Source organism: Erpetoichthys calabaricus, chromosome 12 (assembly GCF_900747795.2).
Source record: "Erpetoichthys calabaricus chromosome 12, fErpCal1.3, whole genome shotgun sequence".
Taxonomy (NCBI): domain Eukaryota; kingdom Metazoa; phylum Chordata; class Cladistia; order Polypteriformes; family Polypteridae; genus Erpetoichthys; species Erpetoichthys calabaricus.
The window spans coordinates 25,311,020-25,326,136 of NC_041405.2; the positions used below are offsets into that span (position 1 = coordinate 25,311,020).

The following is a 15,117-nucleotide window of genomic DNA, read 5'->3' on the forward strand; positions in this document are numbered from 1 at the left end:
AGTAGACGTGACGTACTATATGTGTACCACATTTCAAGTGTATAGGTGAAACGGTTTGCGAGCTACAGGTGATTTAAAATCCTGGACAGACACACAAATTGCCACGGTAGCAAATTACAGAAGAAGATTTTACTGTTTAATAATTTATATTTATATGAAATGTGCTTCTTATATATTACTTCATATTCTCATATGATAATGATGTTAATATTTATATTTCTATGTTATTGAAACTGCATGTATGTGTGTATATGTATATATATATATATATATATATATATATATACTAACAAAATACCCGCGCTTCGCAGCGGAGAAGTAGTGTGTTAAAGAGGTTATGAAAAAAAAGGAAACATTTTAAAAATAACGTAACATGATTGTCAATGTAATTGTGTTGTCATTGTTATAAGAGTTGCTGTCTTTTATATATATATATATATATATATATATATATATATATATATATATATATATATATATATATATATATATATATATATATATATATAATATACACACACACATAAACATTTGTATACATATACATATATATACATATCTACATATACACATATCTACATATATATACACACATACATAAACACACACATAAGACTTATTGACTGAAACAGGCTTTCACGAAAAAAGTTAGGGCTTTGCTACAGGATACACCCTCCACAAGTTAACCAAGTAAAAATAAAATATATATTTCTGTTTTATTTAAACCTTTTAAGTTCGTATGCATAGCCCCATTTGGCTGTTTAATTTTTTTTTTTTTTCTTCAGTAATATTTAATCTCCTTAAAGAAAAACAACATATCCATTTTACTTTTTTTGTATCTCTGTAGTAATATTTTAGTGTAAAAGAATAACCAGTATTTAAACCTTTTATGTTACTTTATACATTTATTTTACACAATGTTGAAAAATTAATAAGAAAGCTACATATTTTGGCAGCTGCTGCTTTCATTTTGAATGAAATGAAAAAAGCTCTCCAAGAGAAAACGTCAATGAAGAAGAAAAAAAAAATCAGAAACCCTCATTTATAAAAGTTTGCTGCAGATGACTTAACTGAAAATAAATGAATAGTTCCTATGTGTATAATACATATTTATCTATTTTACTTATGCCTTTATTCCACCAACTTACAACATCTGAGGTACAATTTGTTACATTACTTTTGTTTTTTGCAGCACAGGCAGGTGAAGTGACTTCCTCAGGGTCACACAGTGGTGTCAGTACCACGATTTGAACTGACAAGCTCCGGGTTTGCTGAAATATTACTGAAGAAAGAAAAAAAACGAAAACAGGCAAATGGGGCTATGCATACAAATGTCCATCCGTCCATTATCCAACCTGCCATATCCTAAATACAGGAGCCAATAAGTAGATATGTATATATACAGTATATATATATATACAGTATATATATATATATATATATATATATATATATATACATATATATATATATATATATATATATATTCTAGGTTATGTAAACATATATATACATAAACATATATACTTATATACATATCTACATATACACATATATATATATATATATATATACACATATACAAATTTACATATCTACATATATATATATATATATATATATATATATATATATATATATATATATATATATATATATATATATAGATAGATAGATAGATAGACAGATACATACATATATACATACATACATTCACACACATATATATAGAGCAAAATACCCGCGCTTCGCAGCGGTGAAGTACTGCTTTACAATTTTAAATAATAAACTGAGGGAAATTATACCAATAATTATTTGTTAAGGATCTCTTTGTATACCATGTTGTCAGTTCGCCCCTCCGGTTGTAATATGACCAAGTTGTGCGCTGAGCTTACTCTTGAGCATGCAACGTATACTTGGCCATGTGAAAAGCAAATCAAGAACAGCAAGACCGCGCCAGCTGCGGAGCTCAGCTCGGAGCGAAATGAAGTGAATGAAATGAGGTGAATGGGAGGGGAGATGATCACGTGACTCCAACACCCGTCAGTTCAAATCCTGGTACTGACACCACTGTGTGACCCTGAGGAAGTCATTTCACCTGCCTGTGCTGCAAAAAACAAAAGTAATGTAACAAATTGTACCTCAGATGTTGCAAGTTGGTGGAATAAAGGCATAAGTCAAATAGATAAATATGTATTATACACATAGGAACTATTCATTTATTTTCAGTTAAGTCATCTGCAGCAAACTTTTATAAATGAGGGTTTCTGATTTTTAGATAGTGCAAACTGTTTCTTCTTCATTGACGTTTTCTCTTGGAGAGCTTTTTTCATTTCATTGAAAATGAAAGCAGCAGCTGCCAAAATATGTAGCTTTCTTATTAATTTTTCAACATTGTGTAAAATAAATGTATAAAGTAACATAAAAGGTTTAAATACTGGTTATCCTTTTACAGTAAAATATTACTAAAGAGATACAAAAAAAGTAAAATGGATATGTTCTTTTTCTTTAAGGAGATTAAATATTACTGAAGAAAGAAAAAAAAAATTAAACAGCCAAATGGGGCTATGCATATGAACTTAAAAGGTTTAAATAAAACAGAAATATATATTTTATTTTTACTTGGTTAACTTGTGGAGGGTGTATCCTGTAGCAAAGCCCTAACTTTTTTTGTGAAAGCCCGTTTCAGTCAATAAGTCTTATGTGTGTGTTTATGTATGTGTGTATATATATATGTAGATGTGTATATGTAGATATGTATATATATGTATATGTATATAAATGTTTATGTGTGTGTGTATATTATATATATAATATATATATATATATATATATATATATATATAAAAGACAGCAACACTTATAACAATGACAACACAATTACATTGACAATCATGTTACGTTATTTTTAAAATGTTTCCTTTTTTTTCATAACCTCTTTAACACACTACTTCTCCGCTGCGAAGCGCAGGTATTTTGCTAGTATATATATATATATAATATTTTGGACATGAATTATAAATAATGAACAACTTCATCTCTTCAATTTCCTGCAATGTCTTATCCTCCTAATAGACTCAATATGGACATGATTGGGTACAGTACCTTCAGTAGTGATTTTCTGCGTATCCCACATGTTCATTTCGTCCACTTGATTTTTTAGCTGATTCAATCTCTTCCTTAGGTTCTCTGAAGAGAGTTTTGTCATGACAGGGATGTCTTCTTCAGGAGAGAAACAGAGTGACGAGAAAGCCTACATTAGAACGGAAGAGGAAATGAGCCATCAAAGAGTTTATCACAGCCACGTATGCCCTTAGCTCTCTCTGAAGCCACACTCTCACCTGCAGGAAGTGGATGTGGTCACCAGTCTGTAGAAGCTCAGTCATCTCAGCATTTCTCCTTTTAAGCTCTTCGATCTCCTTCTCCAGTTTCTCCATGACTCTTTCAACTTCTTCCACTTTGATTTTTTCTTGCGCCTTAATTCGCTCTGTTTCTTTCTTGTGGGCTTCCTCAATGGAATGAATCAAGCCATTGAAGACCTTCTCGTTTTCCTGAACTTCCTTTTCTGCAGATATCTGATTGCATAAAGAGAGTGTTCATAGCAGAGGTCCTCAAACTCTTTAATCAAGGTACCAGCTTACCGTCCTTCACAATGTGAGGGGACCAGAATTGGGGTGAAGTACAAAATACATGGGCATAATGTCATAAGTCAATAAGCATAATGTCAATAAGTACATTGCAGGGACACATTGTTGTGAAATTAATCAAGATCTGTGAAATATAAAAATGATAATAATCCATCCATCCATCCATTTTCCAACCCGCTGAATCCGAACACAGGGTCACGGGGGTCTGCTGGAGCCAATCCCAGCCAACACAGGGCACAAGGCAGGGAACCAATCCTGGGCAGGGTGCCAACCCACCGCAGGACACACACAAACACACCCAAACACCAAGCACACACTAGGGCTAATTTAGAATCGCCAATCCACCTAACCTGCATGTCTTTGGACTGTGGGAGGAAACCGGAGCGCCCGGAGGAAACCCACGCAGACACGGGGAGAACATGCAAACTCCATGCAGGGAGGACCCGGGAAGCGAACCCAGGTCCCCAGATCTCCCAACTGCGAGGCAGCAGCGCTACCCACTGTGCCACCGTGCCGCCAATGATAATAATAATAATAATAATAATAATAATAATAATCTTATAAATAATTTGCCAGTCTCCTCACTCACTCACTCACTCACTCACTCACTCACTCACTCACTCACTCACTCACTCATGTCCGTCAGAAGCCGAATGCGCAATCGCCTTCTGCCCAGCTGCCCGAAAAACCTTACGAGACCGACATCACGGCAGGCGGCGGATTTACGGCACGAAAATTCAAAAAGAAAGGCGACTTCAACCAACATCGCGGCAGGCGGCGGATTTACGGCCACAAAAATTCAAAGAGAAAGGCGACTTCGACCATCATCGCGGCAGGCGCCGGATTTACGGCCGCAAAAATTCAAAAAGAAAGGCGACTTCGACCAACATCACAGCAGGCGGCGGATTTACGGGCGCGAAAATTCAAAGAGAAAGCGACTTCGACCAACATCGCGGCAGGGTCCGTCCGAAGCCGAATGCACAGTCGCCTTCTGCGCAGCTGCCTGAAAAACCTTATGAGACTGACATCGCGGCAGACGGCGGATTTACGGCCACGAAAATTCAAAAAGAAAGGCGACTTCGACCATCATCGCGGCAGGCGGCGGATTTAAGGCCGCAAAAATTCAAAGAGAAAGGCGACTTCGATTAACGCTCTAGAGGCCTGAAAGGCGATTTTGACTACAGCTCCAGGCCTAATTACGCATTCATTCAATACACCTATATCAGGTTTGTGGTGCTTATACTTATTACTTACTATTCCACTGTGCCCGTTTCGTCTTACGTTGTCGACATTTAGCTAACAGTGGTCCTATAATAGGGGTGGCATGGTGGCACTGCTGCCTTCCATTAAGGAGACCCGGGTTTGCTTCCTGGGTCCTCCCTGCGTGGAGTTTGCATGTTCTCCCCGTGTCTGCGTGGGTTTCCTCCGGGCGCTCCAGTTTCCTCCCACAGTCCAAACACATGCAGGTTAGGTGGATTGGCGATTCTAAATTGGCCCTAGTGTGTGCTTGGTGTGTGGGTGTGTTTGTGTGTGTTCTGCAGTGGTTTGGCACCCTGCCCGGGATTGATTCCTGCCTTGTGCCCTGTGTTGGCTGGGATTGGCTCCAGCAGACCCCCGTGACCCTGTGTTCGGATTCAGCGAGTTGGAAAATGGATGGATGGATAATGGATCCCTTGGTCCTTAGAAACATTGAAATGAGGAGGTAGGGTGGTGGAAGTGGGGAAGGGCCAGAGCTAGTACTGTAGTACTAATTTCTAGTTAATTTCTAGTTTCAAAACCTTTTCTTAAAGAAAACAAATCACACTTCACTACAATTTATGACACGGCGTTGTTAACACAAAAGCATTTAAAAGTCCACTCTACTCCATTGGGCCCCTGAGCAAGGTCCTTAACCTGCAAGTGCTCCGTCCTGGTGATGACGTTAATCTGCATCCAGCCCTGCGTGTAGGCCCTCCAACCTGCAGGGAAAGACCAGGGGGTTGGTGGCAGGATTGGCACTCTAGCCACCATATAAACCTTCACACTGGTCCAGTGTGGTGCTGAGGAGGGACGTACAGTCAGGGGAGTCCAGAGCCTCACCTGTCACCATGAAAAGTAAAAAAACTAATAATGATAATATAAAATAAATTTGTCGACTGGTCTGTTGTATAAATTTGCTTTCTGTATGATTCCAGTAATTCTGATCATTTTTATATTCAAAATCCCTTAATTGGCACATTTCCTGTTCAATTACAGGGGAGCAACATGAGGTGTCGATAGCGACGAGCCTCACCTCACCTCACCTCGGACTGCGCTGTTCCTCACACACAGGATTGATGCCTGCAATTGGCGCATGTCTGTTGCTGTCTCTCTGTATGTCGCTAATATAATGTTTGCAGACATGTTTATTACTGTCTGGTATGTTCATCACTGTCTGGTATGGCAACTGCAACATATCTGACCGCAAGCGCCTACAAAGGATAGTGAAGACACCAGAGAACATTATTGGGGTGCCTCTCCCTTCACTACAGGTCACATTTTACAAGCACAGTGTCCACAAGGCCTGCAGTATTGTGCAGGACCCCTTACACCCCTCACATGGACTTTTCACACTTCGGCCATCCAAGAGAAGATACTGCAGCATCAAAGCCAGTTCTGCCAGGCAGCAGGAGAGTTTTTACCCCCAAGCTGTTAGACTCCTTAACACCATGCTGCCCCCTGGGATCTTCCACATGTCCTCAAACACCTCTAAAAGCAGAACTTTTATACATGTGAGCCACTTTCCTGCAAAGACGAGTGTGCAGGTAGAGAAGAACTGAAAATCTCATACTGACCTTTAAGTATTTTGACACTCTTAATATCCTTCTGCTGTGAAACATCATTGTTTACATGTCTTAAACAACTATTATCACACACTGATAATTTCTGTATTATTTATATCTATTATTTATTTATTAAATTACATATCTATTGACTATATTTATGTATCTAGATTGCAAATACCCTACATTGCATCAATGTTCATATTGCTAACTACACGTCAATATTGCTGCTACTTCTTTGTCTTGTCTGTGCACAATGTCTTGTCTTGTTTGTGTTTTAATTTTCAATTTTAATTTTAATTCTATTTTTAATTTATTATTTGCACGTCATGTTGTTACACTGTGGACCCTGAGCTTCGCAATTTCATCTATCTGTATACAGTGGAACCTCGGTTTGCGAGCATAATTCATTCCGGAAACGTGCTTGTAGTCCAAAGCACTCATATATCAAAGTGAATTTCCCCATAAGAAATAATGGAAACTCAGATGATTTGTTCCACAACCCAAAACTACCTTTGAAAATAATCATGGCTGGTGTGTTTGAGTTTCTAAACTCTTGTGGGATTGCACCCAACTGGACGACACGCGGAAGAGCGTCCCAGCGCTGTAGCAGTTCTCCGTAAAAGCGAATCCGAAAAGATCGCGGACATGCTATAAGCACCTGCCGTCAATGGGTGATACAAGGAACAAGGAACATTATAAATGTGCAGGGCCCTGCCTGACTGCTGTGTCTGTGTATAAATAACTGTGCTGTTTCTGTTTCAAGCCGAATAAAGCTGGTGTTGCTAAAGTACTGAGACTCAGCTTCTTGTTTTAGGGTGCAAGACGGGGACTCGCACGTCACAGCACACACATGCACGCGTTAGCACACAGTCACAATGCTAATGCTGTAGTAAACACTATACGCTCGTATGGATGTTGACTATATGAGTGAGGCACGCCGACTCAGACGGAGAATAGGAGACGATTGCCCACAATCCCGCAGTGAGAGAGAGAGAAGAACCATCAGCTCAGTTGTGATCACATGACTCTCAGCAGACAAACTACTCGTTCTGCAAGACCTCGCTCGTTTATTAAGTGAAAATTTATTAAAAATTTTTGCTCGTCTTGCAAAACACTCGTAAACCAAGTTACTCGCAAACTGAGGTTACAGTGTACTTGTATATGGTTGAGATGACAATAAAGTTCACTTTGCTTTAATAAACACCCTGACTTTCCGCTTATCTTTAATGAATGTGTGTCTTATGAATGTGTTTTATTTAGTCTTGCTGATCACACATAAAACCGCAGTGAAAAGGCACAAGGTGAGGCAGACAGTACCATGCTGCACTGAAGGGGGCGCATGTGAGCCCAACAGGTGTTTGTTGCTGCTGTTCTTCTCTCAGTGCCAATAAGTCAGCAATATCAGAAAAGCAAGTGCATTGCAGCAGTCCGTTTATTTTATTTTTTTTGTTTCCAACTGACTACCAAAATGGAAGATTAAGGCTTTTAAAACTAAAGGAAAATAAGGAGGACTTTTACAAGAAAGTGACAGAGATTTTCATGGAGAAGGATAGGCGCATGGACTTTATTTACAAATAAAGGTAAGACCATAAACTGTTTTCAGTTTTTTAAAAAATGGGATCAGACTAAGAAATAAAACAATCCAATATTTAAAAACTAAATTTTGACCTTAAATAATTACATCTTGCCTGAAGAAGGGGCCTGAGTTGCCTCGAAAGCTTGCATATTGTAATCTTTTTAGTTAGCCAATAAAAGGTGTCATTTTGCTTGACTTTTCTCTACATTCATAATGGCTAACACGGTACAACACCCTAGTACTACAGACCTAGACTTTTCTTGTTACCCTTTTGTTGAACAGTCTGCATTAAAATTGATTAAAGCATCAGAATTACAAGCTTTTAAAAACAACTAAATATTTCAATTAAGGTCAAAATTGAAATCCATTTTTTTTTGTACACCACTGTATACTTTCATTTGTATTGAATGAGTATGAATTGTGGAATTCATACGTGGAACACATGGAGGGTGAGGAGCAAATGTGCTCTCTCTGCTCTCTCTCTCTCACCACTATAAACGTAATGTTCTTTCTAATTCACCTTACCTGTGTGTGTGTAAAGAATGCTGATGAGATATGAAACATAACCAGTAGTCAATGTGCACGCTGGCTGCCAATTGAACAGTGAATAAGCTACTCTTTGGGGTTCATATGCTTGTAAATCTGACTCTGAAGGAGTCACCAGCCATGAACCTCACCACACGTCAACTGGTGCTGAGGTGTCACCTGCTGCACTCGGGTCCCAATCTGGGTGGTTTGCCATGTGCTGCTGTAATCTTTAGATAGAACTCACCTTAATTGTGCTGACAGTCTGTCTCATTTCCTTCAGCTTCCTCTCGCTCTCTTCTATTCTCTTCTGGATTTCTGTCAGGCTCTTCTCCATCTGAAGCTGTGTAGACACGTGACATTAATTTCTAATTTCTTGACTTTCCATCTATACATTTTACTTAGATGCTTTATTGCTGCAGAATCCTTTAAAGCCAAAATGATGAGTAGAAAGTAGGAAATATCTTTGAATTGTTCTTGAACCAGTCACCATTCAACCAAACAGCATGGCGCTGGACTGTGAGAGGAAGTTAGAGCCAGGCCTGGAGGTGGGGCTCGATGGCGAGCGCCTGGTGGCCGGGCTTGCACCCATGGGGCTCGGCCGGGCACAGCCTGAAGAGGCAACGTGGGTCCCCCTTCCCATGTGCTCACCACGTATGGGAGGGGCCAAGGAGGTCGGGTGCAGTGTGAGTTGGGTGGTGTCCGAAGGCGGGGACCTTGGCGGTCCGATCCTTGGCTACAGAAGCTGGCTCTTGGGATGTGGAATGTCACCTCTCTGAAGGGGAAGGAGCCTGAGCTAGTGCGCGAGGTCGAGAGGTTCCGGCTAGATATAGTCGGGCTCACCTCGACGCACAGCTTGGACTCTGGAACCAATCTCCTTGAGAGGGGCTGGACTCTCTACCACTCTGGAGTTGCCCACAGTGAGAGGCGTTGAGCGGGTGTGGGCATACTTTTTGCCCCCTGACTTGGAGCCTGTTCATTGGGGTTTACCCCGGTGGACGAGAGGGTAGCCTCCCTCCTCCTTCGGGTGGGGGGACGGGTCCTAACTGTTGTTTGTGCATATGCGCCGAACAGCAGTCTGGAGTACCCACCCTTTTTGGAGTCCCTGGAGGGGGTGCTAGAGGGCATACCTTCTGGGGACTCCCTCGTACTGCTGGGAGACTTCAATGCTCACGTGAGCAATGATAGTGAGACCTGGAAGGGCATGATTGGGAGGAATGGCCCCCCTGATCTGAACCCGAGCGGTGTTTTGTTATTGGACTTCTGTGCTCGTCACGGATTGTCCATAACGAACACCATGTTCAAGCATAAGGGTGTTCATATGTGCACTTGGCACCAGGACACCCTAGGCCACAGTTCGATGATTGACTTTGTGGTTGTGTCGTCGGACCTGCGGCCACATGTCTTGGACACTCGGGTGAAGAGAGGGGCGGAGCTGTCAACTGATCACCACCTGGTGGTGAGTTGGCTTCGTTGATGGGGGAGGATGCCAGTCAGGCCTGGTAGGCCCAAACGTGTTGTGAGGGTCTGCTGGGAACGTCTGGCTGAGTCCCCTGTCAGAAGTAGCTTCAACTCCCACCTCCGGCAGAACTTCGACCACATCCCGAGGGAGGTGGGGGACATTGAGTCCGAATGGGCCATGTTCCGTGCCTCTATTGTTGAGGAGGCTGACCAGAGCTGTGGCCGTAAGGTGGTCAGTGCCTGTCGTGGCAGCAATCCCCGAACCCATTGGTGGACACCGGCAGTGAGGGATGCCATCAAGCTGAAGAAGGAGTCCTACAGGACCCTTTTGTCCTGTGGGACCCCGGAGGCAGCTAATAGGTACCGGCAGGCCAAGCGGAATGCGGCTTTGGTGGTTGCTGAGGCAAAAACTCAGGCGTGGGAGGAGTTTAGGGAGGCCATGGAGAACGACTTTCGGACGGCTTCGAGGAGATTCTGGTCCACCGTCCGGCATCTCAGGAGGGGGAAGCAGTGCAGTGTCAACAATGTATATGGTGGGGATGGTGCGCTGCTGACCTCAACTCGGGACGTTGTGGGTCGGTGGGGAGAGTACTTCGAAGACCTCCTCAATCCCACTAACATGGCTTCCAATGAGGAAGCAGAGCCTGGGGACTCGGAGGTGGGCTCCCCCATCTCTGGGACTGAGGTCACCGAGGTGGTCAAAAACTCCTTGGTGGCAGGGCCCCGGGGGTGAATGAGATACGCCCAGATTTCCTCAACGTTCTGGATGTTGTAGGACTGTCTTGGTTGACACGCCTCTACAACATCACATGGACATCGGGGACAGTGCCTCTGGATTGGCAGACCGGGGTGGTGGTCCCCCTCTTTAAGAAGGGGGACCATAGGGTGTGTTCCAACTACAGAGGGATCACACTCCTCACCCTCCCTGGAAACGTCCGGGGGTCCTGTAGAGGAGGGTCTGTCAGATAGTCGAACCTCGGATTCAGGAGGAACAGTGTGGTTTTCGTCCTGGTCACGGAACAGTGGACCAGCTCTACACCCTTAGTAGGGTCATGGAGGGTGCATGGGAGTTCGCCAAAACAGGCTACATGTGTTTTGTGGACTTGGAAAAGGCGTTCAACCGTGTCCCTCAGGGAATCCTGTGGGGGGTGCTCTGGGAGTATGGGGTACCGGACCACCTGATAAGGGCTGTTCGGTCCCTGTACAACCGGTGTCAGAGCTTGGTCCGCATTGCCGGCAGTAAGTCAAACCCGTTTCCAGTGAGAGTTGGACTCCGCCAGGGCTGCACTTTGTCATTGAGTCTGTTCATCACTTTTATGGACAACATTTCTAGGCGCAGCCAGGGCGTTGAGGGGGTCCGGTTTGGTGGACTCAGGATTATGTCACTGCTTTTTGCAGATGATGTTGTCTTGTTTGCTTCATCAGGCCGTGATGTCAGAAAAAAATTAAAGTCATTTGTCAAATCATGACAGCAGAAGCAGAAAAACAAGAAAAACATGTTATGTCTAAGTGTCAAACTCTGAGGCAGCAAAACTAACCTGTAATCCTAAATACTTATCTTTACTTTAAACAGTCCAATATTAAAACGCAATTCATAATAATCACAATAAAATAATCCAAAATAAAAAGCCAAATTACAGGAGTAGGACACTAATGCCACACAGTTAGCCCTGTAGCATTTGCAGGCTTATAAAGCCTGGGGGCAACTCCACAGCTGGAGCTTTAGGAGGCCTGTCCCCACAGGCTCAACATAGAGAGGACAACACACATTACAAATGTATGTTAATCAACATAAGACAATTTAAAATTATTAAATAAAACAGAGGAAAAACATACACAAAGAAAATAAAGACATATTAATTGGCAGCACTGGGGCCCAGTGGTAGATGCTGTTGCCTCGCAATAAGGCACCTGGGATTCACGTTCCAGGTTCCCCCTGCTCATTTTTTTTCTCTCCACAGTCCAGAGACAGGCTGGTTAGGTGGACTGTCACTGCTAAATTGGCCCCCTGGGGTGTGCCTTTGTGTTCTGCCTGCTGTTAGGAGTATTCTTACTTCTGGACAATTTTTCAGATATTTTGTGTAAACATTTGAAATTGCTTATTGTTTTTTTGGGTCGTGTATGTTCAGCATCATTCTGGATGCTTGTCATTAGGGTACGGATAGGTCATGACCCTGAATTCGCTATGACAGCATAAAAAGGTCTTCTGGGGTGACCCTTCTCTATCCACACTTCCAATAAAAACCCTTTCGAATCCTACAGAAAATTCCTTGTGTATGTTAAATCATTTGTGTGTCGACTCTATGTGGCTCTGTGTCAGTCTTTCATTTGGACTTGTCGCATGGCTTTTTCTGGTTTTGACCCCCTTGCCAGTTTTTGTACGTTCCTCTCCAGTTCATTCTTAAATGCCATCTGCTTAGTAGACACGGCACCTGTGAGGGGCTGCCGTCCTGTCCAGTGATTGGTCCTGCCTTGCGCCTGGTGTTTTCTGGGATAGACTCCAGCTTCCCTGTGTCCAGGGCCCTATTAATGTATGGGCACTGGCTGGGGGCCCCAGGAGCACGGGGGCCCACGATGTTTCTGACCCTTATGTATGTTTCTGTTTTGCTATCAAAACAGGGGCAACAGTGCACTACTTTGCCCAGGGGCCTATGATGCTGTTAAAACAGCCCTGCCTGTGACCCTGTTCTGGAATAGCTGGTTTAGAAGATGGATGGATGGATGGATGGATGGATGGATGGATGGATGGATGGATGGATGGATGGATGGATGGATGGATGGATGGATAATCAACAAACAAAACATGAAAAGAATATTGGCAATATAATAAAACATTTAAATAAAAATAAAATACACTTACGCCAGGAATGAGGCCTTGGCTGTTACATAATACTAAACTAGGGACGGAGAGAATAATGGATGGTCTCCACTTTTTGGCTGGTCCCCCATGGCTACAAGATTTTACAGAAAACTGGAATGGCTGAGAATTTGGCAACAGCACCGGACGGATTGAGTAATTCATTTTTAGTTCTGATCATCTCACCTGTTTCTCAGCTCTTTCAGTCTCAGGCTCTTCTATCTCACAGCCTTTGTGTCCACCAGAGCAGATGCATTCCGGCTCAGTTCTGCAGGAAGATCCCAAAGCTTTCTCATGCTGGTTGCAAAGATTCATCGGTTGGCTTCCAACTGGAGCTGGAGGGATCAGGTTGTGATTCTTTTCAGGAGCTTCAATATGAGCCTCATGGAGGGAAACCTGGCAAGTAAGACAGAACTCAGCACTATAAACTTCTTAATAAAGCAAAAATCGCACTTCACGTTTCCATGTCCAGGTTTACTCACGTGTGGAGGTGATTCAATCTGTTGATTCATTAATCTTTCGATAATTTCCTCCATCTGGGTGTTTTTCTGCAGAACAGGCCTTGGATTGAAGGTTTCCCTGCACTGAGGACAGCTGCAGCTGTCTGCCTGATCCCAGAAGTTACTAAGGCACTCCTTACAATAATTGTGTCCACACGGGATGGAGACGGGGTCCTTCAAGGTATCCAGACATATTGAGCAGGTAAGTGACTCCTGAACAGCTGATGAGTTACCTTCTGCCATTATGCCTTTGTGAAGACAGAAACAGAAGTGACTTCTTAGTAAATGAAAGTGAAAGTCTGAAATCCAATACGAGGTGGAGCTTTGAACAAGTGAAACTTGTCTCACTGGTGATGAAGAAGAAACAGCAGTTCCGTAAGACTCAGTAAATACTATATATTAAACATGTGTGACAGATAGGGGGTGACCCTGAGCCCCCCTAGATTCTCAACACAAGTGCATGTACACAGCTAAGGGTCAGGAATAAAGAACATTTTATTAAACAGCAAATACAGTTTCCAGGTCCGTTCTTCAAAAAAAGTACCTACAAGCACCATTCATATATTAATTTTCCTCTACTCTCCTCCAGGCAAGCCTGGTCCTCCCAACTCTCGACTCCAGCTCGCCTGGATGAGATTGAGGAGCTTCTTTAATGCAGGACCTTGGAGACCTTCTGATGCTACAGGATTACATCCTGCAAGAGAAGCACTTCAGGGTCAGGTGGAGCCTCCTTAAAATTTGTTAGTCTGCCCCCCTCAGCTCCCTCTGGTGGCACCCATGTACCCCGACAGGGCTCCCCATCAGGAATACAATTACCAGTGGGCATACATATGGGAACTCTACCCAAGGAATGCTGCCATCTGAAGAACTGGGGGACTACATGACCCCAAGAGACATTCCTTCCCTGTCCTTCTATTCTATCTTCCTGGCCACTAATTGTATCTGCGACCACATGGTTTGGGACGCCTGTTTGTGACGATGCGGGTTCTGCTCCATGCTGCCATTTGGCTTCTGGGAGCTCTGAACCCGACACCATCGGTAATGTCACCGATGAGCTGGACAGTGAGGCACAACAATGAAGCAAGGGGATGGTGCAAAAAGTGCAAAAGTGCTTTTATTAAATAAAAACAACAAACAAAACCAAATAGTGTCCAAAGTGCAGTGCTTCAAAAATGTTTCAATAAATAAATAAATAATCCAATAAAAACGAGTGAACAGTGAACATTAAAAACACAATAGAAACAAAATCCTGGCTTCACCCCCAGCTTCAGTGGGCTCCCCAGCGACCAGGGCGATCACGCTGGGGAGGTTCATTTCCCAAGTCCCGACTCCCGCTGCCTTCTCGGCCTTATGCGGCGAGTCATCCTCCTTCCGGTCACTCCCGCTCCTCAATAATGCTCAGCGGGAGCGACCACTACCGACTGCTCCCAGGGTGCCAGCCAAACACCCAGGCTCACTGCTCAGCTGCATGCGTTCTCTACAACGAGCACCTTCGCTCGTTCATGCACCGGCTTTCCCTTCCCTGCTTCCTGCCTTCTCTCCTTCTCAACCTCCGTCTGTTTTTTCTTTCTCCCTTTTCCAGCCACCTCGCGCTACTATTATTTATCACGGGGACATGGATCAGGTGTGGCAATCAGCAGCTCCCGGCATCAATTACGGATGCGGATGACTCCTCACCTGTGCACTTAAGTGAGGACCGCCCACATCATGAATTCACCCGGGAACCACTCCGGCCACACCACCACGC

The 15,117-nt window shown here is 43.2% G+C and overlaps 1 protein-coding gene across 1 annotated transcript in view; it reads right to left on the reverse strand.

The window, feature by feature from the left end:
• The window catches only part of LOC114661977 (E3 ubiquitin/ISG15 ligase TRIM25-like), a 75,729-nt gene that overhangs the window by 14,782 nt on the left and 45,830 nt on the right, over positions 1 to 15,117 (reverse strand). The window contains exons 7-11 of the mRNA XM_028815253.2: positions 13,353 to 13,762; positions 13,057 to 13,266; positions 8,800 to 8,895; positions 3,342 to 3,575; positions 3,106 to 3,253 (exon numbers count right to left, since the gene is read on the reverse strand). Coding sequence (XP_028671086.2) covers positions 3,106 to 3,253; positions 3,342 to 3,575; positions 8,800 to 8,895; positions 13,057 to 13,266; positions 13,353 to 13,762 — 1,098 coding nt within the window. The remainder of the gene's footprint in view (positions 1 to 3,105; positions 3,254 to 3,341; positions 3,576 to 8,799; positions 8,896 to 13,056; positions 13,267 to 13,352; positions 13,763 to 15,117) is intronic.